The 27,717-nt window shown below is 42.5% G+C and overlaps 1 protein-coding gene across 1 annotated transcript; it reads left to right on the forward strand.

Annotated features, from left to right (window-relative positions):
- Window positions 1-16,930: 16,930 nt before the first annotated feature.
- Window positions 16,931-25,783, forward strand: GEM (GTP binding protein overexpressed in skeletal muscle). Its single transcript, XM_074846932.1, has 5 exons — window positions 16,931-17,039; window positions 18,794-19,136; window positions 22,133-22,209; window positions 22,691-22,895; window positions 24,533-25,783. The coding sequence occupies exons 2-5, from the start codon at window positions 18,803-18,805 to the stop codon at window positions 24,808-24,810; spliced, it is 894 nt and encodes a 297-aa protein (XP_074703033.1). The 5' UTR covers window positions 16,931-17,039; window positions 18,794-18,802; the 3' UTR covers window positions 24,811-25,783.
- Window positions 25,784-27,717: the final 1,934 nt, after the last annotated feature.

Consider the following 27,717-nt stretch of genomic DNA (forward strand, 5'->3'; position numbering starts at 1 on the left):
GCAGTGACAACTATCTGCTATTTATGATGAACAGGATTACTGAAATATTAAGAGATAGCAGCCAACAGACTTGCTGTGCAGGCTGTTGAGACACGGTAAATCAGGCTGTGGAGTTACCCGTGCACTTCCAGAAAAGGAAGGTTACGCTGCTGCAGGAATAACACATTGCCCCACTGGTGCTGGAGCCTCTCTTTGGGCGATGTAGCTTCTAGCAAAAGGTTTGCATAAAAGAGTTGTTACCGTGCAAGCCTATATTTCGTGCCTGTGGTTACCTACACCTATTCACATTATTGTGTCACACCCACCTGCGTTAATAAAGTGACAATCAAGTGGCACACCAGTGTCTGTGGCACAGCTCCTGGGCTTGCAGAACCCGTACTGCTGATGATTCCTATTAGTCACTCCTAATAGTGGCTTTTAATGCAGCCAGGTACAAACTGGTTTTTACTTTGTATCTCTTGGGTGAGTGATTGTGGCACTGATTCTGCAAGTTGTTTAGGTTCCTGATACTGAAGTCAGTGGGGACAAGATGTTTAAGTCAGAATGTGGGACATGTGAGACTATTCTGCTTGCCTCAATTCAAATGCATGGAAGGATCCCTATAAATATTTCATGGCCTCAGGGACAAACTATGATGTGGCTGCAAAACTAGGCACAAATATGTCTCCAGAAGAATAACCACATTGCAGCAGCAATGGAGAAACCCCACTCCTAACCTGTCAGTACTTATAGCTGACAGATGCAGAAAGACAACGTATAGTTAATGTTTTAGAAACAGGCTTTGCACCAATATAGGTTTTCTGTTTTCAGTATGTCTTTTAAATGAAGCAGAAATTACATGCCCATCTGCCCTCAGATTTTCCTCTCTAGCATTAATCAAGCACACTTGACTTGCTTACAGATGAATTTGATTAGGATCATGTATACTCTTAGGAACCAAAAATAATGAATCACAACTTGAATGTACGTGCTGTTGCAGCCAACATTGTTTCTTGGTATCTGCTGCAGCAGTGAACTAACAGAAGACTCCTAGAACTGGAATCCAAACAATTGGCAACAGGAGATGGTAAATGGCACACATGAAATAAGGAAAGCAAGACCACACAAAATGGAAAAGCTATAAAGTGCAAAGTTATTTAAATGGCTATATAATTGGTTAAAATTCTTTATTTTCTGACATAGAAAGAGCTCTAATGGAAAACTTAACTCTGTCTACATGCATACACAAATATTTCTGCATACGTTCCAGCCTGTGGCCCACAATGTGTAGCTATTAGATCTGTGAGCTCACTTACACTTCTCATTTTATAGTGCTAACAAATTCTTCTGTTCATCGTCTTTTATCACTGAAGAAAAAAGATGTCTTAAAAAAAAGAAAAAGCATTTGAGCTGTATTTCCCTCTGCATGTACAGTAGTGTAGCTCTGTGTACAAATCGTGTTTCATGCACTCACAGCTGTGAATTCATGCAAAGCCCATGTGCACAAGCACCAACTGAGAAGCCATCAGGGGTTGCAGCATTGCACTGCCGGTAAAAATGTTTGTTGATAAAAAGAAAAATACAGAAGAGAAAAGTGTTTCTGTCTTGACAGTTTATTGATATTCCACATAAATTATTCTCTCCTTCTGTCATCCTCCTTTTTCTTTTTCTTTTACAGTTAGTTTTATTGTGCAGTAATTCTTATTCACACTCATCTCACCAGCGAGGTCCATGAGGACTCTCAGAGAGATGAAAGGATGCAAGATGAGATGTATTATCTGTTATCCCTATTATCATGACAACTGCCTGGGCCTTTGACAGATCTGAAGTCTATTGAATCATTCACCTAGGTGCCAGAGAGGAGAAATACACATATGAAAAGTGAATAATACATAAAGAAACATCTGCATTGAGATCATTTGTCATTTTTGGAAAGGTCTTGGAGAACAATACATACATTTGGTATAGCGTCATGATCATGACACTATGGGTCTTTTATTCTACTGTCAGGCCTTATCTGGCGTGTATCAAGATTTTATCCTGTTTGTAAGATTTCTGCTGTGTGTGCTGGCTGCAGGGCCCTCCCTGACCCTGCCCAGTTCTCGCTTTCGGTTAGGAGGCACTGCCCTCCCTGCTGTGCAATGCTTAACAATGCTTAGGTTGGAGCAGGTGCCTTTTTCATTAGCTGTTTGATTTTTTTCTTCTGCTATCTCCTGTGATTGCCCAGCGAGCCTCTGGGGCTCCCTGTGCCATTGCTGCTTTCCAGTCTCCGACGCTGTTGCTGCAGACCTGGCTGAGGGGTGACCTCACCCCAAGCCCCCCCCGTCATGAGGACATCCTGTGCCTTCAGATCCTCCAAAGCACGTTTTAAGAACCACCTCTTCAGGAACAAAACTCGCCTACACCAATATATGCAACGACTGGGGAATGTAGCTGTGCTGCTAAAGAGCGGAGGATGCCCTGACAGTGAACGTTGGTAAAAGATTTCCACATTAGTTCAGATCCCTGCCAGTGAGTTGCAGTTACCTTGAATTTGTTCCCGGTGCTGTGATAACAGCACCAGATAAATGTTCCTGGTGTTGCACAATTTCTCCCAAGATAAAATGCGTGGCTAGGGGGTAACCTTGGAAGGGAACTCGTGAGAGAGCACCTTCACCGGCCATGGGTGCGGGCTGATATTGCAACTCCCGCACTTCCACTGCTTGCTGGTTTATGAAACACCAGAACTGCCTCAGGGGTAGCTTGCTGGCAAATATTGAGCTAATAGGGGAATTTACAAAGAAAGGAAAGTTTGAAAAGCAGAAATGTATTTCATACAAGGTTTTTATGGACTTTTTCAAGTGCAGATGTGCCAAAATGTTTCCACTGGAAACTTTGTATAAAATGATTAATATAAAGGGGTTCTGCAATCCTGGCATCTCTCCCCTCTCCTGAGAGCCGTCGTAGCTCATGACAGTTCTGTTCTGTGTACTGGGAGCATCAGCAGCTGGAAATTATCATTTGTTAGTCTTAGTCTTTCTGTAACTTGTTTCAAAGACTCCACGGGTAATGAGAGCTCTTGTCCTTTTACCTTCAGGATGGCTTGGAATTCTTCTTTTAGGGCCAGAAATCACTCAAGCATCAAATTTATAACAAGCAGAAAAAAATAAGCATTTGTTATGGTATTCAGACCCATTCTGGGCATTCTTCAAAGTCCTTCAAAGGACAGTCAGAGGGACAGATGTGTCATTGCAGCTCTGGGCTCTCTTTCACCACTGCTCTGCTATTGCATGATGCTCTTCCTAAAACCTTGTCCTTGTTTTTTAGCTCTTCCATGCCTTTCTAAAGATTTTACCCAAGAGTTTTCAGATGCATCTTGGATTTATGGTTGTTTTTTAACCTCAGGACTCTTTAATGAAATTCCATCCCTTTCTTGCAGGGCTGGGCTGCTGTTTTGAGGTCTGACCATCCTTGGCAGTTCCTGAGTTGCAGTCTCCTGTTTTGGTGGCCACGCAGTGGAGAGGGAGATTGGGGATCTGAGAGTCTGGGAAACACAGCATCTCCCAGGGCTTCCCATATGGTGGATTCTGGGACGTTTATTTTGATTATGCCTGTACTATAATGTCAAGCTGTACTGGACAGAGGGTTTTCCTGGTGACTATTTGCCTTCTCAGGAAGGTGAGAGGAGTATATTTTCTCTTCTTCCTTTGCTCACATGAACTATTTCCATGAAAAGGCTGAGATAAATTGAATGCATACATAGTAACCAGAGAGACCACAGTGATGGTGTCAGTCCTACTCTGCCAGCGTTCCCTGTATGTCAGAGGAATTATTGGAATAAACAGGACGAAATAGAAAAAAGCTGTCAGCTACAGCCAGTGACAGCCAACAAGGTGGCCTTTCATTCAGTGCATTCCTCGGAGTGTTGTGTTTGCTCCCCCTTCCCAATGTCTGTGTCTGTACTCTCAAGCAGTGCAGCATCTGGAGGTCCTTGTTTTTCAGATGTTTGGACCAGGATCCATCACGGCTTGTGTGTGTCTCTTTCAGGGATCTCCTTCCAGAGGTGAGAGGATGCACGTTCATGCCTTGTCCTCAGGATGTGACCAGCGTGCCCACCCTGCCTGTGGGACAGCAGTGAGGTGGCACTGCCAGCAGAGACCCCACTGTCACTGGGAGTCCCCCTTGCCAAGCAGTTCTTACTCAGCCCTTTTTCCTACTGATGCCAAGGGTGCCTGCTTAAGGAGCAAATGAATCTGCCACAGGAATCTCCTGTGTTGGGATTACATATGCTATTAATAAAAATTGCCTTCAACTTCTAAATTGAGGCGCTTAAAACCCACAATGAATGCATTCTGCATTAATGAAAAAACCCACCATCTTTTTTGTTGAAATTTAAATAGACCCATGAACTTTTGTATCATGTATGCTATTTTAAAACTGTAAATCTATTCCACTTTTTCCATTGTGGTTGTTTTCATATTTCATTATGTTCTTACATAGGCAAGCCTTTGGTCTTTTAATATAAAGGATTTTACATTTCCAGGCACAGGTTTTCATGCTCAACTCAATAGACTTGGTAAGAACCTAGTTTTCAGGCACTATTTTTAGTATGGTACAAGATTTAAAAAAGGAATTGAAGGAAGTATTAAGGCACCAAGGCATCAAGGAATTATTGCTAACTTCTGGAAATTTAGATTAAGGTGTTCTAAACATTTTTTAAAAATGAAAAAAAAAGAAAATATAAATATGGGCAAGACAGTTATTTTCTGTGATTTCTGTTTTTGAGAAAACCAAGCGGAACTCTAACAGACTGTCTAAGGCCAAATGTTGTGTTATGTCATAGACTACGAACATGGCCTGAAACTGGATGATAAATTCTACAGGCAACATAAAGGCATGCTAAAAGCCCCAAAGCTATTTAGAGTTCTGTTAGGAAATTACTCAGCTGTGCTCCAGAGAAAATCTCTTTTCCATAGCAATGAAGGAGAATTTATGTACGGTTTCCATTCTTCCATACTTTTTCCTGTGCCTAGAAGATCCCTATAGACCAAGGAGAGATTTCATTCTCTGTTAAAGTCTACATAAAAGTCTTCTTTGATTATTCTGCAAATATCTGATGTCTGTTGTGATGCCGATTTGCTCTGGCCATTGCCTTTCCTACTGACCAGTGCTCTCTTCGTTTCCTTATGTTTTCCATGCCTCTAGTTTAATAATGAGGCTGACAGTTGTCTGGGACAAGGACTATATTTCTGATGTATGTTTGTATAGTGCTTGGCACGATGGAGCTTGGTCTCTGACTGTGTATGTCAAATAATAATAATGTTGTTTCCAATTCTTTCAATGTCCAGCTCTGTAGTTGTTTCAGAAGTTCTCTTTTAAATAGTTAGAAACAAATTATTATTTTAGCAATATTTTCCACATCAGTTATGATTTCTTTTAATAATCTAAGCGCTCTTTCCAATATTCCTCACGAGCACTGTATTATGCCTGTATCATTTTACTGATTTAAAGCCCAAGACTTAACAGTATGGAGATGTCTTCCAGATGTCTGAATAAAAGTGCACAGTACAACCACTGAAACCAAAGCACTGCTGCTCTGGAGGGAGTGCCTTGCTAACGAGAGGCGGGACAAGGAGTAAAACACGCACCTTCTAATACCTGGCATATGCCCTCAGTGTCAGCGATAATTTAATCTTTAATGTTATTCCCCTGAAGTATTTACCTATCTCATAATACTTGAGGATGCCCTTGTCTTAGCATAGGAAACGACGTAAACATCAGAGGCGTCAGACTACTGTCATCAATAAACCTCTCTAGTTAGTGAAACTCACTATTCACTGGTTCATCATTGTGCCTAGGCTCTATTATTATAATCAAGTTAATCTCTTCCTATTTCCTAAGTGGTCTATCAGGATCTACTTCTGTATTAAGCCAGTCTCTAATCCTTGTACCCAGCTAAACATAACCACAATCTATTTATATATTGGGCTATCCCCAATCAAACTGAAAAATACCGTAACCCAGCTCAGCCATTGGGTAACACTGAGTATTAATGGTGGCTATTTATATCATTAAGATGCTTCAGACTTGCTGTTTTAAATAAAAGCTTGGACTAAGCTTGTTAACGCTTGCTGTCACTTATAGCTATGTGGGCTTGAATACGTAACAATGTGATGATGACCCCCAAATTTTCTGGGCTGGGCTGGCTCAGCTGTGACCTCCTGCATGTTCCCCATCTGCGGTGGGAGCTGAAGTGCCTGGCTTGCCTGAACCCTACAGCAGGCAGCTCCTATGGCAGCCATGAGCATTTTGATGTGGTTTTGAACTTGGCAGCTCCTTCCCTCTGCTACAACTGACGAGGTGACAGCAAGCAGGAGGATCTCTTCAACCTGCTCAGGAATTTCTCCATGTACGTTGGTGTTTGATAAATCAGTTTTACCCCAAATGCAATAAGCACAGTTTGTGCATTTAAACGGGTGGATTTTGGGAACTTGCTGCTCTGGTTGCAGGAAAGTATACACTCCACAAGTGCATCATGGAAAGACAATAACTAAAGTGGTGACGCAGACTTTAAATAAACAAAAAGGTTACTACCAGGTGATTTGTGCAGCTCTAATAAAATTAGTAATTAATATTAGAGACAGTGCATTGCATTTGATTCTACAAGGCAGTATATCTTACTTTCTCACGTCTGAGCTTGGGGTTATTCTGTCTTTTGCTTTGCTGCAGGATGCAGAGAGCTGGTGTGGCTGCTGGTCTTCAGTCATGACTATGTTTGTCACTGTCACTGGGTTTTGTTTTTTTAAAAAAGATAAATGTAAGTGATTGCTACTTCCATTGCTTCTAGACAAAGCCAGGGCCAGGCAGCTGAGTTTCTGCTAGTATTGGGTGCTAATCTGGTGAAGGTGGAGCAGCACCTTCAGCAGGGGACTATGCTGCATGCAGCTGCCGCTGAGAAACTACTGGCATGGTCTAGAGGTGAAATGAGAGTTGTGAAGCCAACAGCAGAGTGTTGCCAGGTACATTCAAGATGTGGAGCAACCCATGGAATAGCTCACTTCCCACACATTTTGTGTTAAGAGTCTGCCCTTTCACTTCCATGACTTTTTTATTGCACTTTTCTAAAATTCAGGAACTTTTCCCTTCACTGTGAAAAGTACTTTCCAGTGTTCTTCAGAAATGTAAAATAAAATAATCTGAAAACCAGCTGCTTGCAAGCCAGATATGTCCTTCATACGAAGTTACATTTCATGTCTGATACCTCCAGAACTTGACTGCTTCCTGGCTTGGGAAGAAGTAATCTCATCTCATCGTGTCTCAACTCTCCTCTCATCATTGATAAAATGTTGTTAATACAGGCTGTTCTCATCTCCACATCCTCACTTTCTCCCAGTTCTACAGACTTTGGGCCGGAATTTGATCAAATGTGCAGGTTCCCTTTTCCATTGAATTTGAATGACTGCACATGAGTTTGTATATTTGCTCCACAGCCCCCAGCATGAACAGAGAGCAGCGTATACTCACTTCAGGTAGAGCTGCAAGTGTTTTGGAGTCAGCCAGTGCTAGGGCACCCATGGGGAAACTTCTGTTTTTTCAGAAAGCTGCAGAAAGGCCTCTTCTGCCTGTAGGCAAAGTAAAAATCCATGATGAGGACTGTTACGTTACTGATGGTTGAGGAATGCTTTGGAAAGCCAAAGTGGTGGAGCTCTTAGGTCTCTCTTAGTTGTTTTGGGCTGAGGAGGCTTGGCTCCCTTATGTAGTCACGGTACTGTAAGCAATAGGAGATGGAGATACTGGGAGCTGGGACTCTAGAGAGTTCCAAAGCAAGCACTTTCCTGGGATACCATCAGTATAAAAAGCTGTGAGCGGCAAATGATATAACATCTTCAAATAAGGGACAGTGTTTGAACCTGCATGATCTCAAGAAGGCTATTCTGAGAGTAGGACATCTCTCTCTTTGTCTCTCTGTCTCTCGACCACTCTTCCTCTCCTCGCTTTTTATTCAACTAGAAGGTTAACAAGTTACCAAGTTACATACAACATATAGGGACAATACTAATCATGTAGTTAATCAGAAAATAATCCAAAGGTGCTGTTGAAGGCCTCCTGTAATGTGAGGGCAGACAGCAGAGAGAATCCAGGGTAATGAAGACAGTAGATATAGTCTGTCTTTTGTGTGAAGTGTGAGAAGCATCCAGGTACGTGTGTTGTACAGGTTTTGCTGAACCAGAAACATGCAGGTATATAGGGCACAAGGTGTTCATCCCCTGTGGAACATACGGACTTTCACTGCTGTTTTCCCTTTATGTAATTTGGACATGTTTCTAAGTCTCAATTATGCTTGATTTTGACTTATTTTAAGGGTGACTTCTGATATATACCAGTCTGAGAGGAGAAGGAGGCATTTCATAAGAGCATATATTTGAAGGTGTTCAGGTAAGCTGTCAGAGTATTTCCATGTGATCCTCTACTGAAAGAACATTTTGTTCCCTAAGGCTGCTGCTCATTCTAGCTTCATTTTTTCCTTAAGCTGCAAGTGAGGGAGAGCGCAGGAGGCAATTCAGCTCTGAAGCCTACCTTAGCTGCTCTGCTGTTCCTTCTGCAGGAGCCCATTTCCCTCCACTGACTCACTGAGCCAAAGTTGCCCTTGTGAACACCCTACTAATGAGGCAAAGAGCTTCTGGAGGCAGCGTTATACTGCCCAGCAGCAGTGATGTAATTGCCAGCAGCATAGTCTTGGGTCAGAAGTCAAACAGGAGTGGGCTTGTAACTAGGAGATCAAAATATTTTCTCTGCCTTTTGCAATGGGATGTGTCCATACTGTTCTCCCTCATGTCTCTCTTTGTTCACTACGATATGTTTTATCATCTCAGTTCATGTTTGTGGTACATTGGGTCTTACTCTACAGTGTGACAGAATTGTTTAAAATCCATCAGACCATGGCTGCAGAGAGCGTGCAGTGTGACGGGAGGAAGAGTGTGGCTGTGCGGTCAGCTTGCTCACTCTGCTCCTTTGGCCAAGTTGCGGGCTACATAGAACTGAGATTTGTAGAGCATCAGCAATAAGATCTAGTTTATGAGTCATGCTGGAATTACGTTCCTTGAGCTTGTGACTTTGAAATAGCTATTTTTCTTTTAGCTTCTAAATCTGCCAGCCTGGCCATTGATTAAACTTCCAGCAACACAGAGGATTTGTGAAAAACAGGGCTGTAGCTACTTCCACAGGTTCAAGAAATCAAAGCTGTTTTCTACCAGTTTCTCTAATTTTGTGCTTCACACTAACAATGCATGTCAGGTACCCAGCTTTGGAGCAGCTCACCTGAGAAATGTGCTCGAGCAACTGATGGACATTCCCTTTTCTAGCCACCCACATCTGTAGCACGCTCAGTGTCCTTGGCTTCATGAGAACAAATCCTCCCTTATTAATGTGAAACTTTAGTAGCTTTCACTGTAGAAAATGCTCAAAAAGCATTAAATATTGTGTTAATTACCGTGAAGAAGGAAAAATGTGACAGAGACCTTGAAGTCCACTGCTTCTGAAAAGGACAGTGTTGTCCCACACATTATGAGAGATGTGCATTTTACAGATGCATGATTTGCACTGGAGCATAATGCAGTGAAAGTATTAAAGATTCTCCTAGCCATCAAAATTGTTGCTTTCAGTTATTAATGATGGCTTTTTTTGTTATGCCCAGCTCCTGTGTTTACTGTCTGCTTTCAAAATGAATAAATTTTATTAAAACAATAGAGCGAAAGCAAAAGACAAACAAGTGGTGGTTGTAGGAGGTCACCCAGCAGCTTGAGCATGGACAGATATGTGTGCATGTGTGTGTCCCAGCTAGAGGGCTCAGGAAGAGCCTGCTGCAGCTGTGCCACCCCTTTCTGGCTCCTACAGGAACGCAAGAGCCTTCAGTGCCAAGGAACTGGCTTTGCAGAGTAAGATTGAAGCTGACAGCATCGTAACTGCTGGTATTTTATTGAGTATGTTCCTTGAAAAACATGCTGGCTGTGATCTTTTTTACAGGAGGCTGGCTGGCTGGAGCAGGACGTGTCTGTGGGGATGCACAGTTATAGCACGCACTGGCTTGGAGAAGCAGGGCAGAGAACTCAACAAGCCATGTTGCCATATATCAGAGGCTGTGAAGAAACAGCAGTTGGTGCTTGGTCAGTGTGGATGGCAACAGTAGTAATTCCTCCCCTGAAGTGTCCCAGCAGCTACTGGGAAAAGAATTCTGTTGCCATCCATACTGAACATGGCACAAATACTGGTTTCTCCTGTTTTGTAGCCAAGTTGCTTGTGCATTTATGCACCTCCTGTACTACAGCAGGATGGTTTTATTCAGCATTGCATATGTAATGATTACATCTTAAATCTTGTCTTACTTATTGCCCATCTGACAAAGCACTGGTAAAAGTTAATCTTTAGGCTCTTAGGGATTTCTTAATTTCATTTGACTGTCAGCCTAGCTTTCAGACAGTGCAGTTTAAGGCTAGCATTAGTACAGAGAGACTCATCTCCCCTTCCCTTTGTTGTCAGTGGGGAGAGAGGTATCTCCATGATTCATGAAACCTGTGTTAGATGAATCACCCTGGAGCTGCCTGGTTAACCCTGTCTGCTTCCCTCTGGGAACTAAGGCAAGTAGTTTAAATGTGATGAAGTGAATCCTACCTGCAGGGCCCAGTGGTCAGTTATCCTGTCATGAACACAATACAACAGAGATGAAGAATTAGATCTTCAAAATGAAAAAACCCCCATATCTTCACTTATATGTTCATTTTCACATTTTCCATTTTGGAAAAGTGGAAAGTACATGCTGAAAGACATGGGAGTAAAGCTGTGTAAATAAAAGAAGAGGTGCCATTGTTCAATTAAATAGACATTAATTACGCCTGACTGTGTAGAGCATCTTGCTCAAAGGCATTTCATATGGCTCCAATCCACTTACAGCCTGACGCTGGAGAGAATGTGTGTTTTGCTGATAAACATGAGCCTGGGAGCCAGAAAATCCAAACAAGGTGGTGAATCACTGAGCAATCGCATGAAGCTTCACTTTACTAGGGGCTGGTACAGCGAGCAGGCAGCCAAACACTGATCCAGGGGCACTGGATGGACAATATGGTAAATGGGGAAAGATGTGAGCTGTTGGATCCCTCCAAGAAGATCATATTTAGTTGTGGTTTTGTTACTGCTAGTTGTCTGTGCAGCAAAGAGAGAGCTGGGGAGGTATATGATGCCCAGATGCCGTACTTCAGCTGTGGCCTGATCTTCTTTTAGAAGAGTGTAGCTGGTTTAGCCACCGTCATCTGTCATGCATTTTTACATGTCATCTTTCTTCTGGTGCAGATGTGAATAACAGACCTGGTGTGATTTCAACTTAAACTGACCCGGCCAAACTCAGCTCTCCCTCAGCTGAACCTCAACCATGTACCACCATCCTTTTCTCAAGGAGTGTGCCAAGTGGGTGTTGGGGCCCTGAGGGCACCCACAGCCTTGCCCACCCTCCCAGGGCTCCCCCACCCTGCCCAGGACCCCATGTCAGCCCCTGCCCCAGCAATGGGATTCCTCCACTGAGACAACAAGCCCAAAACACCTTTTAAAGATGTGAAATCAGGAGGAGTTTTGCAAGCTGAGCTGGGTTGGAGAGCTCAGTGGTGCTCCCTTTCCATCCCAGACAGGCTTGTCATGTAGATAAACGCAATCCAGACCTGAAAGTCAAACTAAGTAAATTCGCTTTTATTGGCAGGTTTTTGAGGGCTTCCTTTGTATTTTTGTGTGAGTACACCTGAGTATTGGTAATTATTGTTGGTTGCACTCAGTGTAAGAGTCTTGGGCATCACAGTGAAGAAGAAATTGTATTTGGAGTAAAAGACCTTTTTCTGGATCTCCTTTCAACAGTTCTGAAGATCAGAGGCCCAGATTATTCTGCTGAAGTTTCTAACCTATGGTTTGCTGATGCAGAAGTTGCCTATCATTGAATTACCTCTATGACTTAGAGCTATAAAATCAGGTCATTGAAATCTGTGAATCCTACAACTACAAAGGAGACCATGGCCCCATAACTCGATTGCACTGAGGACTGTGACATACTACAAAGATCCCAACTGCAAAAAATGGTCTGTGCTGGTGGTATTTGTCTGAAGGTTTTTTTAGCTTAGTATTCGAAGAACATTTATGGCTAGCCCACATCCTACTATTATTAGTATATTATGATTTTTTTTAATTTGCATCGATTCCATTTGAAAAGCACATTTATTTATGTCATACATGACTTAATCCTTTTCCCTGGACAATTATCGGCAGAATTTATTAACGTCATTCAGTGCAAGGGTGGAAAATAGGCAGTCCTTTTTCTAAGTACCATTTACTGAAATAATCAGTTTTTGCCATTTGCTCTTTACCATTGTTCTTTTCTTTTTTCCACAGCTGATAGTTGTTTTAATTGTTTTTCTTTTCAGTTAAAAAGTAACTTATTTTATTATGAACTGAACTGCATTGCTTCCTCTGGCTGCTCATTTCTCACTCTCTGCTCAGTATTCGGCTGTGCCGGCTTAATGCATTAATGGGGAAAATACCTTCTGGACACCCATTACAATCACCAAGACTCTGCAGTGCACAGATATGGAGCACACCTTCCTTTTGGTACATCAGAATCCAGATTATCTGCAACTAATAGACTAATGAGGAGTTCTCTAATGAGGTAGCTGATTAAAGGCAATCCTATTGCCTGAGAGTTCTAATGTCAGCTTTTACTGCTATCTTGTGCACAAGGAGTACAGATCAGTGCTTCTTCCCCATGCTTGTGCTCCATCACCAAAGGATCATGTTCTGCTTTTAGTACTCAGTTAAAGAACTGTAAAAATGCTACTGTGGTGGGGAGAAAAGAAGGTGGTGGAACAAATTCAGTACCCACTGCAAGCAATAGCTGGGAACAGAGTCTACCAAAGCTACTGCTCTGAAGGAAGCAGTGACTTTTCTTTGAGGGTGGGAGGGACCACTTTCAGGTGCTCCTCATGCTCTTTCCCTAAAAATAAATCTAAGTTTTATTATTCCTTAATTTCTGAGTGTCTTTCTCTGCCCTGTCTCCATCTAAGACCCTCACAGTAGTTGTCCTCAGGCACATAATCCTTCATTTCCCTACTCCATACCTCTCAATTTCAGAATATTTTATCCCTAGTACCTTTCTCATGCAGCATGAAACTTCTTACCCAGTCAGTTGATGTGAAGCAGGAAAGGCAAAGACAAAGCTGTGGGCATGAGTTGATGTAAATAAGCTAAGGGTCCCACTGCTATGAGCCTAATGCAGCTTCATCCCACATATTATTCTTGCTTTTTGTTCTACACTTGCTCATTGTGACCCACTGTGCTACAGGAATGGATGATGACACTGGAACATCTCCCCTAGGGTGTACAGTAACTGCAGGTATTCCCGGTGTGTCCAGCACTATCCAGCCTGGCATCGTGCCTAGACCCAAAACCACTGCTGTCCATATCTGATGTTATTGGTGGGGCTGAGGACTGCCAAGGACCAGCCGGCACTGACAGATGTGAGAAACAAAGCAAAATGTGACATGTTGCAATGGTCTACAGGAAAGGGAGGTGGTGGACTTTATTCATTGTTTTCATAGGCAACTGTTGGGAACACAGTCTACTAAGTCAGGTCCTTAGATGGGAAAAATGAAGATGTACTCTCCTGCTAAATGCATAGGGAGAAAGTGCACTTTCAGACACTCTGTATTTAATTTCTATCAAAGTAAGTCTGAATTTTGGTTTTTCTGCTTTTTTTTAAGGTATTTTCCCCCCTTGCATTTCCTTCCCCCTCCAAGTTGGTTCAGGTCCTCTCTATGCACGACACTTATGCCAGAAGGTGATTTGAGGAACTACTTTTGTCTTCGTATACATAAATACAAAATGGCTAATTAAGTGTCAGCTAAAAAGCACTGCTGTTTTATATCCAATGGAAAACTTCTGCCTAATTGCTCTGGGCATCACCTGGTCTAATTGTAACTGGCTGGAGAAGGATTGCAGAGCTGTTACTCTGAGATGTTTACATCATTCTGGCTGCAGGGAGCATTCCTTTAAGACGTGATTATTGAAGCAGAGAATGGATAAGATGGCTGAAAAGCAATTGTTCTGAGTTTTAATATTCCACCAGGCAGTAACATCTGAGCACTTGTGTGCTTTATGACAGCACCTGGCCTTATGGTTTGTCTCTTCTTGTGCCTGTGTCTCAGGCAGTCTGAGTTGCAGAGGTGTTGACCAGTGAAGAGTGCAAGAGGACTGAGCCGTCCAGGACTGCATCAGCCTCTGTTGATCTATGGGATTGTATTTGGAAATCCAAGCCTATAGTCAGCCCTATTGAGAAAGGATCAGTTCATATATTTAATTAACCAACCTGCTGTTATCCCTTGCAAATAAGTACCAGGAGACTGAAAATACTGCACCTCTCCCCAGCTTTAAAAAAAAGTAAGGAAAAGTTTTTCACCACAGATATAGTGATTGAAATTCATGAATGCTGATGGCATTCCCTGAGGAACAAGAGCTCATGTGGAGGCAGACAGTAGTACAGAATGGGACCTAGAGAGTTAATTGTCCACTTGGAAAACCAGAATAGGCTCAGAAGAGGCAGTACAAAAGAAAACACACGTGCAAGTTTTCCAAGTGCAGGCACTTCATGCCACGGTTGGGACAACCCTTATGGATGACTTTATAGAAAAGATATACTGTGTGGTCACTAGAGAGCCGTGTTTTCTTCGTCTGCCTTGAATTTTATGAAGAGGATATGGAACACGATGTCTAGCAATTCCTAATCTAACACTAACCATAGCTAAACACACAGGCTTTTCTGACTTTGGTTTATTTCTGCTGTCTGCATTTTCTACTATGATATATGTTAAATATTTGGGTGAGATGTTAGAGCCTACAGTTCTGCTGAGATCAATCTGGCCGTAAATCTCTCCAGTCCTACGGTGGACAGGTTTTGCTCTTTTACTCGTGGTGACAAATTACGGGCAACTGAAAGAGAGCTAAGTGAACCCGAGGTGCAGAGCACAGTACTCCAAGCACCCCCTCACCTTCATGATTTCCAGCATGTTTCAAAAAAAAATTAGCAACTTCAGTTGAGTATGCGTACAGCAAAGGTCTTTTTGCAAACCACTGACCATGCCATAAACCTTCCCCTACAAAGATGTTGTTGCATTTTGTGCAGCAAGTATTAAAAGCCACTCTGTATATCCTAGGCAGAGGGACATGGCACTTTGTGCTCTTTGGGATTATCACTCAGCAGCAGAGAATCAAAGCCTGATGTGTAAGGGACAGGTGAGATGGAGATGCAGGGCTTGGGGCCAGTTCAGCTGCTGCCAAGCCCTGACATGCAGGTGAAGGAAAATCAGGACATATCTGCTCAGTTCTTCCCTTGGTAGATCTGAATAATTTCCATGTACATTGATGAGTGCATATTACTTTGTGAAAAGCTCCTGGCTCTTCAAACTTGAGGATGGGCTCAGAAGGTCCCTGAAAATCCTCATGAAACACACAGGAATGCAATAAAGCCAAAGGGGAAACAAACCAATCAGATTTCAGTTGAAGAATTTTGTAAAGGTCTGCTTTTTCAGGGGAAAAATAATCAATCTTACAGCAGAGGAATGTGAAATAAGTGCTAGGCTGCAATCATAGCAAGAGATGCTATTTTCTGCATATCACTGCTCCCTTTGATAAAGGTACATTGTCAGTTAAAGACTTGCTTGCCTGTAGCAAGAAAGGTTTGAAGAAAGGGCTCATGAAAGAAAAAAATTCTTTCCCCTGACTCAGAAATTGAGTTGTTCAGACTTCCTACATGCAGGACAAGAATTAGTCACCTATTAGATTCAGGGGCTGATAGAGTAACTAGGAGTTTGTAAATATAAAGGAAAGCTGTAGGAGCTTGGTTTTGAGCTCATCATAGTTAGTCAAGAGTCTGGGTAACTGAGAGTTGACTATAGAGTTTCCATATGCTTGTATATAAGTTGTGGTATCCCTACTGAGTAGTTCTGTGGAAGTTTATTACTCTTCATATGTTAATCAAGAAGTATTTTACATACATTTTTAGAAGTGTCACCCAGGGGCACACATTACAGGTTTGGATTTTTTTTTCCTACTGGCAAAATTTCTTCTGCCAATGAGCTATGAAATTATAAAAATTTAAGGAGTAGACCCTGGGTTTGTGGCATGTACACTATATATTCAGCTTTCCTGTGGACAGCATCAACACTGTGCTACTTTGACTTTGTGCAGACTTTGTGTGTTCTGATGCATCTTTGCCACCATCCAGCTGGAGTAACACTGCATTTGTGGTTGGATGTTTTTTAAGCCCTTACTAGTAAAGCGTTGCAGCAGAAGGGAAAGCTGATTATGCAGTTCAGAAACCTGGGTGCAGTCACTTGGAGTTGACAGAGAAAAATAGGATTGTGTATGTTAGAGGATTTTTTTAAAAAAAACCAACCAAACAAACAAAACAGAATAATATTCCTACTTCTAAGACAATTAAAAAAACCATTCAGATATTTTATTCCAAAGAAACGTTTTGTCCAGCAGGCAGTTAAGTGTATTTTGCAGGCAGAGAACATAATACATTTACAGCACTTTATGCATTAATGAAACTTATGTCATTTTTCAAACATCATTAATTTCGATACCATTTGAGTGAAAAACTGAGTGAGGCAAATGGCATCTATTTTGGATTTTTCCACTTTCCTGTTTTCATCTTGCACGAACCAAATGTGTTTATTTTACTGGCAATATTAAGACAATCATATGATTTTGAGTAAGTCTTTTGAGATTGTTTGCAAGTTTTTGCTCTTCTGCATGTCTGCTTCCTCCCAGCTGGGGGCTGGCTGTTGTATGGAAAGGCCAACCACGTCACGGAAAAGCCCTGTCTCTGATCAGATGGGCTTAATATAAACCAGGTTTGCTGAGAAAGAATTAAAGAGGCAGCCCCAAAGCAGGAGAGGATTTACTTCGGCAGAGCGGCTCAGAGTACTGCAGCCCACTGAGAGAGAAGGGCAGCGCGAGCAGAGGACCTGGCTGCCCGGAGGAGCCTGGCAGAAGTAAGGCAGTGTTGGTTCAGACACACTTTTACTGTCGGTGCTACAGACCCAGACAGCTAAATGCAGTACGGGGTATCAACACCAGTTTGAACCTGGAACACAGTGTGTGATAGGGACTCATTTGTCTGATGAAGGATGATAATTTGCTAGGGGAGAAATTGTAAAATGTTCATGTTTGTGATGGCTTAGTGAGTAACTGTTTATTGCTGGTTGGGAGTTAGGCTCTGTTGTTCGGCTGAATCTGAGCTGGCTTTTCTCATCTGGTCTTTTCAGTGGGGAAACTGCAAGGAGAAAAATGCATTTTAAAATTCAACTGCAGTAAATATGTCATTTCATTTGTGAAGCAGCCTTTGCTTGGTGTGTGATTTCTAGTTTAGATATATTTCTTGCTGACAAAGTTACTGTGACTAGGACCATGCAAACTATCTCATTTTGCCCCTAAGTACTGTGCATCACAGAGAAAATACTGTGTATGCTGTCATAAGTTCAGAGAAGCGTGTGATTTATCTGTATGTTTGTCCTATGTCCCACTGTGCATCTATTCACAGAAGTTTTCAGAGTTTTGTGTGAAGAGGAATAGTGATTTGTACATGTTGCTTTGATGCTTTGCTGGATTTTTTTTCATTTACCACCTACTATTTAGGTTTGAAAGTAGATGGGTGCATTTTGCAGACAAGTATCCTATTTATTAATATGGAGAAGAGAACTGAGAAACATCAGATATATGACAAAAAGCAAAATGTCTAAATAACTGTCACTTTTGGAACTGGAATGCATCGAAGTAACTTTCCTAAAAATGGTAGCTGTTAGTCCGTGAGAATGACATCACTGTCCTTTGCCTTCAAGCAAGGCAAAATAGAGTTTGCTGTAAAATGTAATTAAGAGCCATGCTCTAGATAAGGAGAGTGAACCTATCCAGCTGATTATGCAGTAAATTAAGTAGTTGATTTAATATCTGTAAATTTATGAGCTTTTTCTTTCAGCGCTACTTCACGTAGTGGCTAGAACCTGTACCTCCTCAGAAAAGCTGTTGGACTTGACTTTGTCCTCCTTCTTACCAGGCAAAAATCCACTGTCTGAAGCAGAGTCATTCTTTGTTTACCCAGCTGTAGATGAGACCCAAATTCACCCCATCATAGCAAGACTTGCTTGCATGGCTCTTTTCTCATATCAGGGTTGTCTAAGGGTGCAGCAATTGATGCCTTATTGCTTTTCCAAAAGTTTCAGCTCTTAACTGAGGCAAGGTGAAAGATACTGTACACCCAGCTGCACTGAGAGTTGGAGGCAACTAGGATTGGTGCCTCTGTGCCCAGTTAAGCACAAAGAGTGGGGAGCAGTACCTGTAGGTGCTGCCTGTACTGTAGGCTGCCTCTCAGCAGGGATGCAGCTCCCGTGTAGGACAGCTCTGGTGAACGCTGCCCCTGCCTTCTCTTCCTGGGACACAACAATGCCTCACTCTCTCCAGGGCTGGGCTGCACCTAGCAGAGCTGTGAGCTTGTAAAGGCTAAATAAAGATAGGATTTAACATGTGAGGCCACCCTCATCCCTAGGAAAAAGCCTCTGACTCACTAACTAGAAATATTTCTTTGTGTACCAGCAACTATGAAAGAGTGCAGAAAGTCTTGTTTTTCTTTTGTTGTATACTAGATCCCTATAGAAGATCAGGATGTGCTGCCTTGAAGTTAATAAGAGAGCATTGATGTGTTTCTAAATGTTTTGTGGGTAATGCTTGTGATTTCCCTATTTCTCACTAGGAGTAAAAAATGACCCTCAACAACGTTACCATGCGTCGCACCCACAACAGCAGCCTGCAGCAGCAACAGCAGCGATGGAGCATCCCTGCTGACGGAAAGAATCTGCTGGTCCAGAAAGACTCCAACGAGTACAACCCACAGAAGCGATACACCATCAGTCCTGATGAATATTATAGAAGGAGCTGGTCCTCGGAGTCGTCCGACTCTGTCATCTCCTCTGAGTCTGGCAGCAACTGCTATCGGGTGGTGCTGATCGGGGAGCACGGCGTAGGCAAGTCCTCGCTGGCCAACATCTTTGCGGGGGTGCATGACAGCATCGACAGTGACTGTGAGGTGCTGGGAGGTAGGTTGTCGTGTCCTGGGGTGTTTGTGTTTGCTTGCAATCAGGTCTGCCAGTACTAATTGGCACAGACAAAGAGAGAGGCCATTTAACCAAAAATTGAGGTAACAAACATTTGGATCTGATCTTCAAAACTGATTCAACTCATGCATTTCTCTTAAGAAAACAAGAAAGCAAAATGAGTAAGGTAATCACCAACAATGACTGAAAGCCTCTGAAAGAGAACAATTCAGATTCCCATGCTATTTCATTCTGAAATGCTTGTTGGAAGCTGCCTCATTATTGCCTGTGATGATGCTACACAGGAGGCTGGTTCAGCTTTCATGCTGGTCCAATATTTGTGTCACCACTGTCTCCACAGGGCTGACTCCAGCTTTCTAGGGGGCAGAGAAAACAACTGAAAGTCCTCATGGTCTATGAAAATGAAATGCTTAGAAATAATATGTTAAGAAAAATAGAAAAGCCACTGCTGAGTCCTTCAGTCACCTCCAAAAAATTTGTCATCAGAAGTCATCTCAGCCTTTCTGTATAAACACATTGCCTCAGCATAGGCTGTATGGAGTCTGAGTAAAATATGTCTCCTCCTTATTTCCTGTTACTTGCACAGCATGGGTTCCCCCGGGGGAAAAACAAAGGTCCCTCAGCAGTGTAGGAAAATTACCATTGCCCAAACAGGGGGAAAAGGCACAAGCTGTAGGGTTTTCTTTGATGCTTTCCCCTTCCTATCGTCCTCCTCTTTGTTTAAGATTACAAAGTGTTCTTTAATCCCAAAGATCAGATCACGCAGCAGATGAAACTGTGGCACCAAGTCCTGGACTCTATTGTATGCAAGATGCTGATTACTCTGTTTGGTGCGATGATGCCAGTGCTAGCACAGAGAGTTTCTGGGCTTCTCTTCCAGCCTTCATTGAAGCACAGGCAGGACAGTTTTTTGTGTCTTTAACTCTCCAGTTGGGAAAGGTTTTGCCCAGGATTTAATACAGCCCAGCATCAGGAAGGTTGGACCCACATTTTCATTGCTTGCTGTCACAGACTGGGGGCACAGATCCTTGTGCCTTTGGAGGACCTGAAGTTCCTCATGGTACAGTCACTTGGAGTCAGTTATTCAGGTATGCTTTGTCTTCAGCCTCTACCACCAATTTTTCCCATAATCCCACCAGTTCCTCAGCCTGGAGTATCTCTGATAAAAGTTTTCCTAGGGATACACAAGTGAACTAGAGTAGGATCCTTGGGCAAGCAGTTAGAAAATTCAGCTGATTTTGCACACCCCTGTCAGGCAGTTTTCTTCTCCTCCATGTGAAGCCGTATGGTTTCCTCTTTCCTTCGCACTCCCAGCAATATTGCCTGGAGTATAGCAGTGACAGATTTTCAAGGCCAGCTCTGCTGAGGTATTGGAAAACTTGCTGTGGTTATATCTCTCCTTTTTTAGTGTCAGCTTCAAAATAAGCATGAGATTAACTAATTGCTCACTTTCAGTGTGTTTTATATTCTGTGGAAGTTCCTTAGATTAACCAAGATGCAAATCAGTGCTGAATATGACCACTTGGGCATAATATTTTCAAGGAGTGTGATTACATATTTGTAGTCTCTCCTTCTGTAACAGGGTGGAGAAAGAGTCCTCTGGATGTTGTCCTCTGGTATATACGGAGATTGTTCCCATGTAGATGCTTGGTCAGTTTAAGAAACTATTCTCTAAACTTTAACTTGCAAACTGGAAACTTTATTGTAAGAGAGGATGATTTCAGGGTAGCCAGCTTACAGAGGGAGTACAGCTGCTTTTACGGACAGGCTTTGCTACTGACTGTAAGACTAAGCTAACTCACGGACACAAATGTCATGTTATTGGGCCTGCAAGGGAAACCGCTCCTATTGATTAACTCTGTCTTTTTAATCTTGCCATCTTAAACTGTGTCAAGCCTGGGCTCTGTTTTATTTTATTTTAAATGTGTAATAGTTTTGGCTCATATTTTGCATAGATGTAGATTCCTGGCTTCAAGGAAAGGCTCTGATTACAGTTTAGGGGAAAGTTCACTCCATTAATGCCCAGCAGAAGTTTTATGAAGTAAGGGTTAAGACACAGACCTATCTACAAGCGTGGTCAGGACAGTCCTCTTAAGTGAGAAGGGTGGTATGCTCAGAGGCCCTAAGCCTAGCATTTTTCACTGACCAGCTGTGCAAGACTAGAGATGGGTCCAAATCCCTACTGCTGCTCCAAATGTTCCCAGGTTTGTTGAAAAGAAGGAAGATTAGTATTTGAAGCAGAAGCTAGACTGAGATTTCACAGCAGGGGTTGAATGAAATTATGAGGGGGAACAGCCGCCCCAGATCTAAGCAGAACTTTGTCATATGGTGTTTATAGTCTAGGTATGAATTTTTGTGGCCTCAGTACAAAATAACTGAACTTCTGTGGTTTGTTGATTCTTTTGCTTTTTGACATCAAAGGTAATGTGGGAAACCGTGAAATGAGAGAGAACTACAGCACACAGAAGTCTCAGGCTCTCTAAAGCTCAACAACTCTTGTCTCACAAAACCCTGTCCTCATTACTTGGTAGGCTGTTAACTGTATTGCTCTCAGCGGCAGTGACTGTTCACCCGTAAACTGTCCCTGCTAAAGCGAAAGCAAATATTTTCCATTACTCAGCCTCGCTGGACTCTGCTGCTCCCATGGGGCAAATGTTCAGCCTTTGGTTATTTCTTCCACTGGTTCTATTTTCTCTCTCCCACATAAGATAAAGAGAATATCAGCCAAAATAATGAACATTTCATTTCCTGATCTTTCAGCCTCCTTCATATATCATGGAAAGTAAGACAACCAGTAATGAACAGAGGGCAGGTTCAGTGCTGATGGAAATGAGGAAAGAACTGAATGTGAGCCAGCATAAAATTTGGCTCAATAACTTGAACTGTGAACAAATTATACATATTCAACTACTTGTTTTTTGTAATGTACATGATGCCACAAAATAATATATTACCAACTTTTCTGCTTTCCTTTCCAGAAGACACGTATGAAAGAACCCTGATGGTGGATGGGGAAAGTGCAACCATTATACTGCTCGACATGTGGGATAATAAGGTACTTTAATTTGTTGTAGTCAAATGCCAAAAAAAGGTGCATATGAATGACTTCTAATATCAAAAGTAGGTGTCTTTTGGGAATGAAAGTAGGTGTTTTCCATATGTCAACATCAGGGAAAATACAGGATTAACCCCACCCCCGCACCAAGCCAAGCATTCCTAACGGCTCTGCAGTGTGAGCCTGAGAAGCGCAAGCCTTTCGTATTTTTTTAATGATAAAACAAAACATTTGAACCATTTTCCAGACCATGCTCATTTCAGTCTAAAGCCAGCACAATGAATTATCTGGGACAAGTTTTGCCCTCCTTTGTGGTGAAGTATTCATACCATCACCACATTGGAATTACTTTTAGTATAACTGTGATTTAAACTGTACCCATTACAGTTACAGCAGGAATGTATTTGGATTCTCCAATATTATACTTTTTAAGTAAAATCTGCTCTGGGCATAACGGTGTCTGAACATTTCATTTGAACAGCGTGAGGGAGAATGGATTCGAGACCACTGCATGCAAGTGGGAGATGCATACTTGATTGTCTACTCCATCACAGACCGAGCAAGCTTTGAGAAGGCCTCTGAACTCAGAATACAGCTCCGCAGGGCACGCCAGAAAGAGGATATCCCCATTATTTTGGTTGGCAACAAAAGTGACCTTGTCAGGTGCCGTGAAGTTTCAGTGGCAGGTAAGGAAAATGATGAGTATAAAAATGGCATAAACATTAGGAGTCATCTAGTAGCTTTTGAACAAACTGCAGAGATCTGGCTGAGGGACTATGCTGTGATCAGGATTGGGCAATGAAAGAGCAATAAAAAAACAGAGGATGGGAACAGAGGGCAGAGGACAGGGAGGGGTCATACAAGGCCTCCCTTGGTAATGCTGTTATGTGTCAGATAATCCCTTTCCTAAATTTAAGTACCATTGTAAAAGCAGCTTGGATTTCTTCCCTTCCACCTCCTAGTGTAAGACCATTGCAGTATGTGATTTCTCTGGTAGATGGAAACCCTTTGGTTTCCAATACATGTTACGCATAACAAGTTTAACCTCCTTTATTCTACTGCCAAAGATTATCTTTTTTTATAATGAGTTCTCTGTCTTCCCTGATGAATTAAAATTCCCTCTCACCCTATGTTTTGGTGGTCTGTGCAGGGACTGCACAGCCTTTCAGTAGAGGTCTCCTTGCTGCCTTGCTTTTGGATGCTAAACCAGCCCTCCTTCTGCTGCACACAAATGAATAACCACTAAGCCCATAAATAGGAATGGAGAGACTGCTGGGAAAGCTGCTGCCGGCTCTCAAGGCCTGCAGTCATAAAATCTCTTCTTGGAGAGTCTTTTCTGAGGTTTAGGTGACACACCATAACACACAGCAATGGATTAGATGATTTCATCTTAGCCCATCAGAAACATATGTTCCTCTGCTCAGCATTTTCTTCTCTCTGCCTCTGTTCCACTCTTCTGTTTCCCAAGTGAGCTAGACTTTTATTTTCACTGGGGATGTGCACAGTTCCTTTGGTCCCTGTCACAGTTGTCCCAAGTGAAGCGTTTGAACTGAGGAGTTCATCAGGAGTCCAGGGATGCCTATTTGCCTTCTCATTCCTCTCTGCCCCACTTGAAAAATATTTTGAAAGATGGAAGGTGCATTCATGTCATCTTAGTCATCCTGGCGATGAGTTCACAGCAAGCCAGAAGACAGAATAAATTGTCTTGTGCATGAAAGACAGCTGCCAGGTGCATGAAAGACAGTTGTTAAGTTCAGCTTAGGCTCACATAATTAAGGGTAAGAGCTATGATTTAGACGTACCTCTAAAGTCATAGAGACAGTTCTGCCTTTATTTAAGGGTTTTGTACATGTGTCTGATCACACCAAAGTTGCTACTCTCCCAAGACCCTGGTTTACACCACGACCCATGGAGGAGGACTAGGCCCTGCCTCCTATGCTGTGTTGTGCTGTCACCACCCTTCAATGCAACTGGAGGGAGTCTGCATGTAAGATGACCAGGTGGTTTTGAGTCATCAGTGATCTCTCAGCCTTCAATGTCTCTGCACAAGTTGGTCAGCCCCAGCTCCCTTCACAGCCAACGGTGGGGACTGGGCTTTTCCAGGAGAGGATTCACCCCCCCTCGCTCAGAAGAGATTGTGACACAGGGCAGATGAATCATGGGCTAGCAGGCAGCACTGGGTGATTAAAGACTTATCCATGCCTATATTAGGCTTGAGGAATTCCCCCGGTGGTGCTGTCTCCCCGCACATGGCAGCCTACAGCTGCTTTGCCTCCTCCCTGCCTGTGATGCCTCATGACATATCCACCTTGCAATTTTGCAGAAGGACGAGCCTGCGCCGTTGTGTTTGACTGCAAGTTCATTGAGACCTCGGCAGCCGTGCAGCACAATGTGAAAGAGCTCTTTGAAGGCATCGTGCGGCAAGTCCGGCTCCGGAGGGACAGCAAGGAAAAGAACGAGAAGCGGTTGGCATACCAGAAACGGAGAGAGAGCATCCCCAAGAAAGCCAGACGGTTTTGGGGCAAAATAGTTGCCAAGAACAACAAGAACATGGCCTTCAAACTCAAGTCCAAGTCTTGCCATGACCTATCGGTACTTTAAGAATGCTGGACTCTGCCAGAGCCTGTGGCATTTTGTGGACATTATCTGACTATGTCGTGGGACAATCAATCAATCTATATTAGATTGGGCTATCAAAGTGATTTAGGTTCACAGTTGTGATTGTGATGATATGTGCTGGCATAAGAACAGCACACTGCATGGAAATCTCTCTCTCTTTTTTTGTTGGTAGTTTTAAAAGAAAAATATAGACCAGAATGACCCAAAGTTATGCTGGGAAGTGTTCTGGAATATACCTGTTGTTTCTCCTCTCACCTTTGGATAATAGTGTAAGAACCTTGAACTGTCATGGTTTGGGAAGTGAATACTACAATCTTTACTCTTTCTCCTTGTTAATATTATTATTTCTTTTTTAAAACTGTACAAAGAATTGATGAACTGACTGGGGATTGGTCCTTTGCCAGTTGGCTGGTCAGGCTTGAGCACCCACAGCTGAAAAATCTGCATTTTTGTAGAATAGCCACCAAGACACTTTTTTTTTTTTTTAATTTCAAGGATTGGTTTTAATGAGTTTACACATCTCTTTGAAAATATTTAAAGGAAAAATCCTATAATCAAACAAATTTTCCTCTCATATTTTCATATTATGGGACTGTTTAAAAATCATAGTAAAATTAAAATTAAAGTGCAAGTTGTATCAAAGTGCATCACGTGCAGGATGCCAAAACTTTGTAAATCACCTGAGCTTTTTAAGAAACCACATGGACTTCCTGTATCCAGCCTTGGCCTTTCTCTGTGCCGGAGCTGTGCTGTATTTATTGTTGTGCAAAATAACAAGCATTTTAATGTTGAGGGGAAATGTATTTATTACCAACTTTCTTAAAAGAATAATGTTAATTTTATTACTGTTTTCTATCTAATATCTTTTTTCAGATATTCAAGTTTTTACTTACATGCCTTGTAATAAAATAAAATATATGACTGCCTTTGAGTCTCAGAGGGAAATCCCTAAGAACTTCTCAAGTTGAGAAAATATTTTGAATGCTGCACAAGATTGCTACGTGACAAGTACAGTGAGGATTCCGCTGAACACAGGCTACTTAGCAACCTAGAATCACAAAGCAAGAATTACCTGCAGCCCAAAGCTATGAGTGCGCACTATCCCTCATGCGCAAGTGTGGTTGTGGTGACAGAGATAAAAATAAATAATTTTTTAAAAATGTATTTGGCCCTAAGCCTGAAAACACTTTAGAAATGTAGATGAGTGCCGTTACCCCGATTTTGGAGATGAAAAGAAGTGAAATACATTCAGGGACAGAAAACAGGTAGCTGGCATGGTGTGCCCTAATCCTCAATTACTCTTGGGCATAATTGTGTTCTTTTCTTCCTGACTATGCTGGTTTTTGTGGGCACACCGCAGAGTTCAAGGTAGAGGTACAGTCATTACATTCTGCCCGCAATTGACTCAGAAAAGCCGAATCTCCAGCCTGGCAGCTCATCCTCCTTATGAAGACAACAAACATATGACACTAATAAGGTGAGAATTGGATTCCCCATTTTAGACTATGCAGCTTTCATGCATCAAATGCTCTGGAAAGGAGTGAACTTGCTGAATGTTTCCCCAAAATTGCCTTTGCTGAGGGGATGACTTTTAGCCATTGTCTAGGGGTAAAATATGTTGCAGGATGACTCTCCACTTGTGTGGTATTCAGATATCCCTGGAAGGGAATCCCTGATCTAGAATAACTTGGCAAGAACAGAAAACAACATTTTGAATAGAGCACAAACACAATCCCAGTCACTGAATTTTGAATGAACGTTTTTGAGTTGTCAGCATGCAACCCAGAGACCCAGACTAGTCTAGAGAATGATACTCTCTCTGATACCAATTTTCAGAACTTTTAAACTCTCAGAACCTTTTCTCCATTCAAGGATGGAAACAAAATCACACAAATTAAACAAATTTTTAAGAATATTTTTAAGAACTAAAAGTACAGCTGAATACAACAGTCCATATCCTGTCTGTTTTATATCTGTCAAGCTATGGACCCAACAATTCTAAACCAAGCAGGTTTTGAAGAAATATAAAATGTCCATATTGATCATACAGCCTTTAGGGGTAAAAGCCATCCATGTTCACAGCATCACTGGATGCACAGACAGTATTATAAAAATTTGGAGTTACCTAGTAAATTTTCATGCCCTCACTTGTCTCCTACCCCTTCCCAGGATAGAAAAAATTTTCTTCCAAAACCCATGATTTTTTAAAGAGTAAACTCAATGTGGTAGGCACATTGCCCAGAGCTGTCACAAGCTGCCACAGAGAGCCATGTGGTGTTCATGCACAACATGCTGTATCACCACATTTTTCCCGTGGCCACTGGGAACAGACATCACTGCAAGTCTGTCTTCTGGAGCTGCTGCTGGACCAGCACTGGTCCCTCTGAATAACACAGTACTGCCTTTAGACCAAAACAATTTAAAGTGATGCCTCCACCTTGCATGTCCCAGTCAACTTTCCACTGGCCCTCTTGGTCCACCCTGCAGGTGCCTGGCTTGCCTCAGGTTTTTAGATACACCATGGAGGAAGCTGTGGGGTGAAGAAACACCAGCAACCGCATCTCTTCCATGGAGCTGTTGCTTCAGTTTTCTCATTGGGACATGTTACTGTCCGACTTCTGGATGTGGAGTGAGAGAGTTGGTGCTGAACATTCACACTCTGCACATTTCAGGGCTCTTCCTGCTTTGGACCTGGTCTAGCCTGGTCCTGTGGACTGAATGTCCACCTGGGACTGCAATGCCTGTGTTACACTCCTAAAGGGCACCATGAGTTTCACCTGAAAGGGACCCTGGTCATCTGCTGTGATCTGCATGGCTCCAGTGAGCTGGGCACAGAGGAGGGGCTGGGGCTTTCTTCTGCAGTTTATAAGATGACTCTGAGTCATGGTT

The sequence above is a fragment of the Strix aluco genome, chromosome 1, assembly GCF_031877795.1.
Source record: "Strix aluco isolate bStrAlu1 chromosome 1, bStrAlu1.hap1, whole genome shotgun sequence".
NCBI classification, from domain to species: domain Eukaryota; kingdom Metazoa; phylum Chordata; class Aves; order Strigiformes; family Strigidae; genus Strix; species Strix aluco.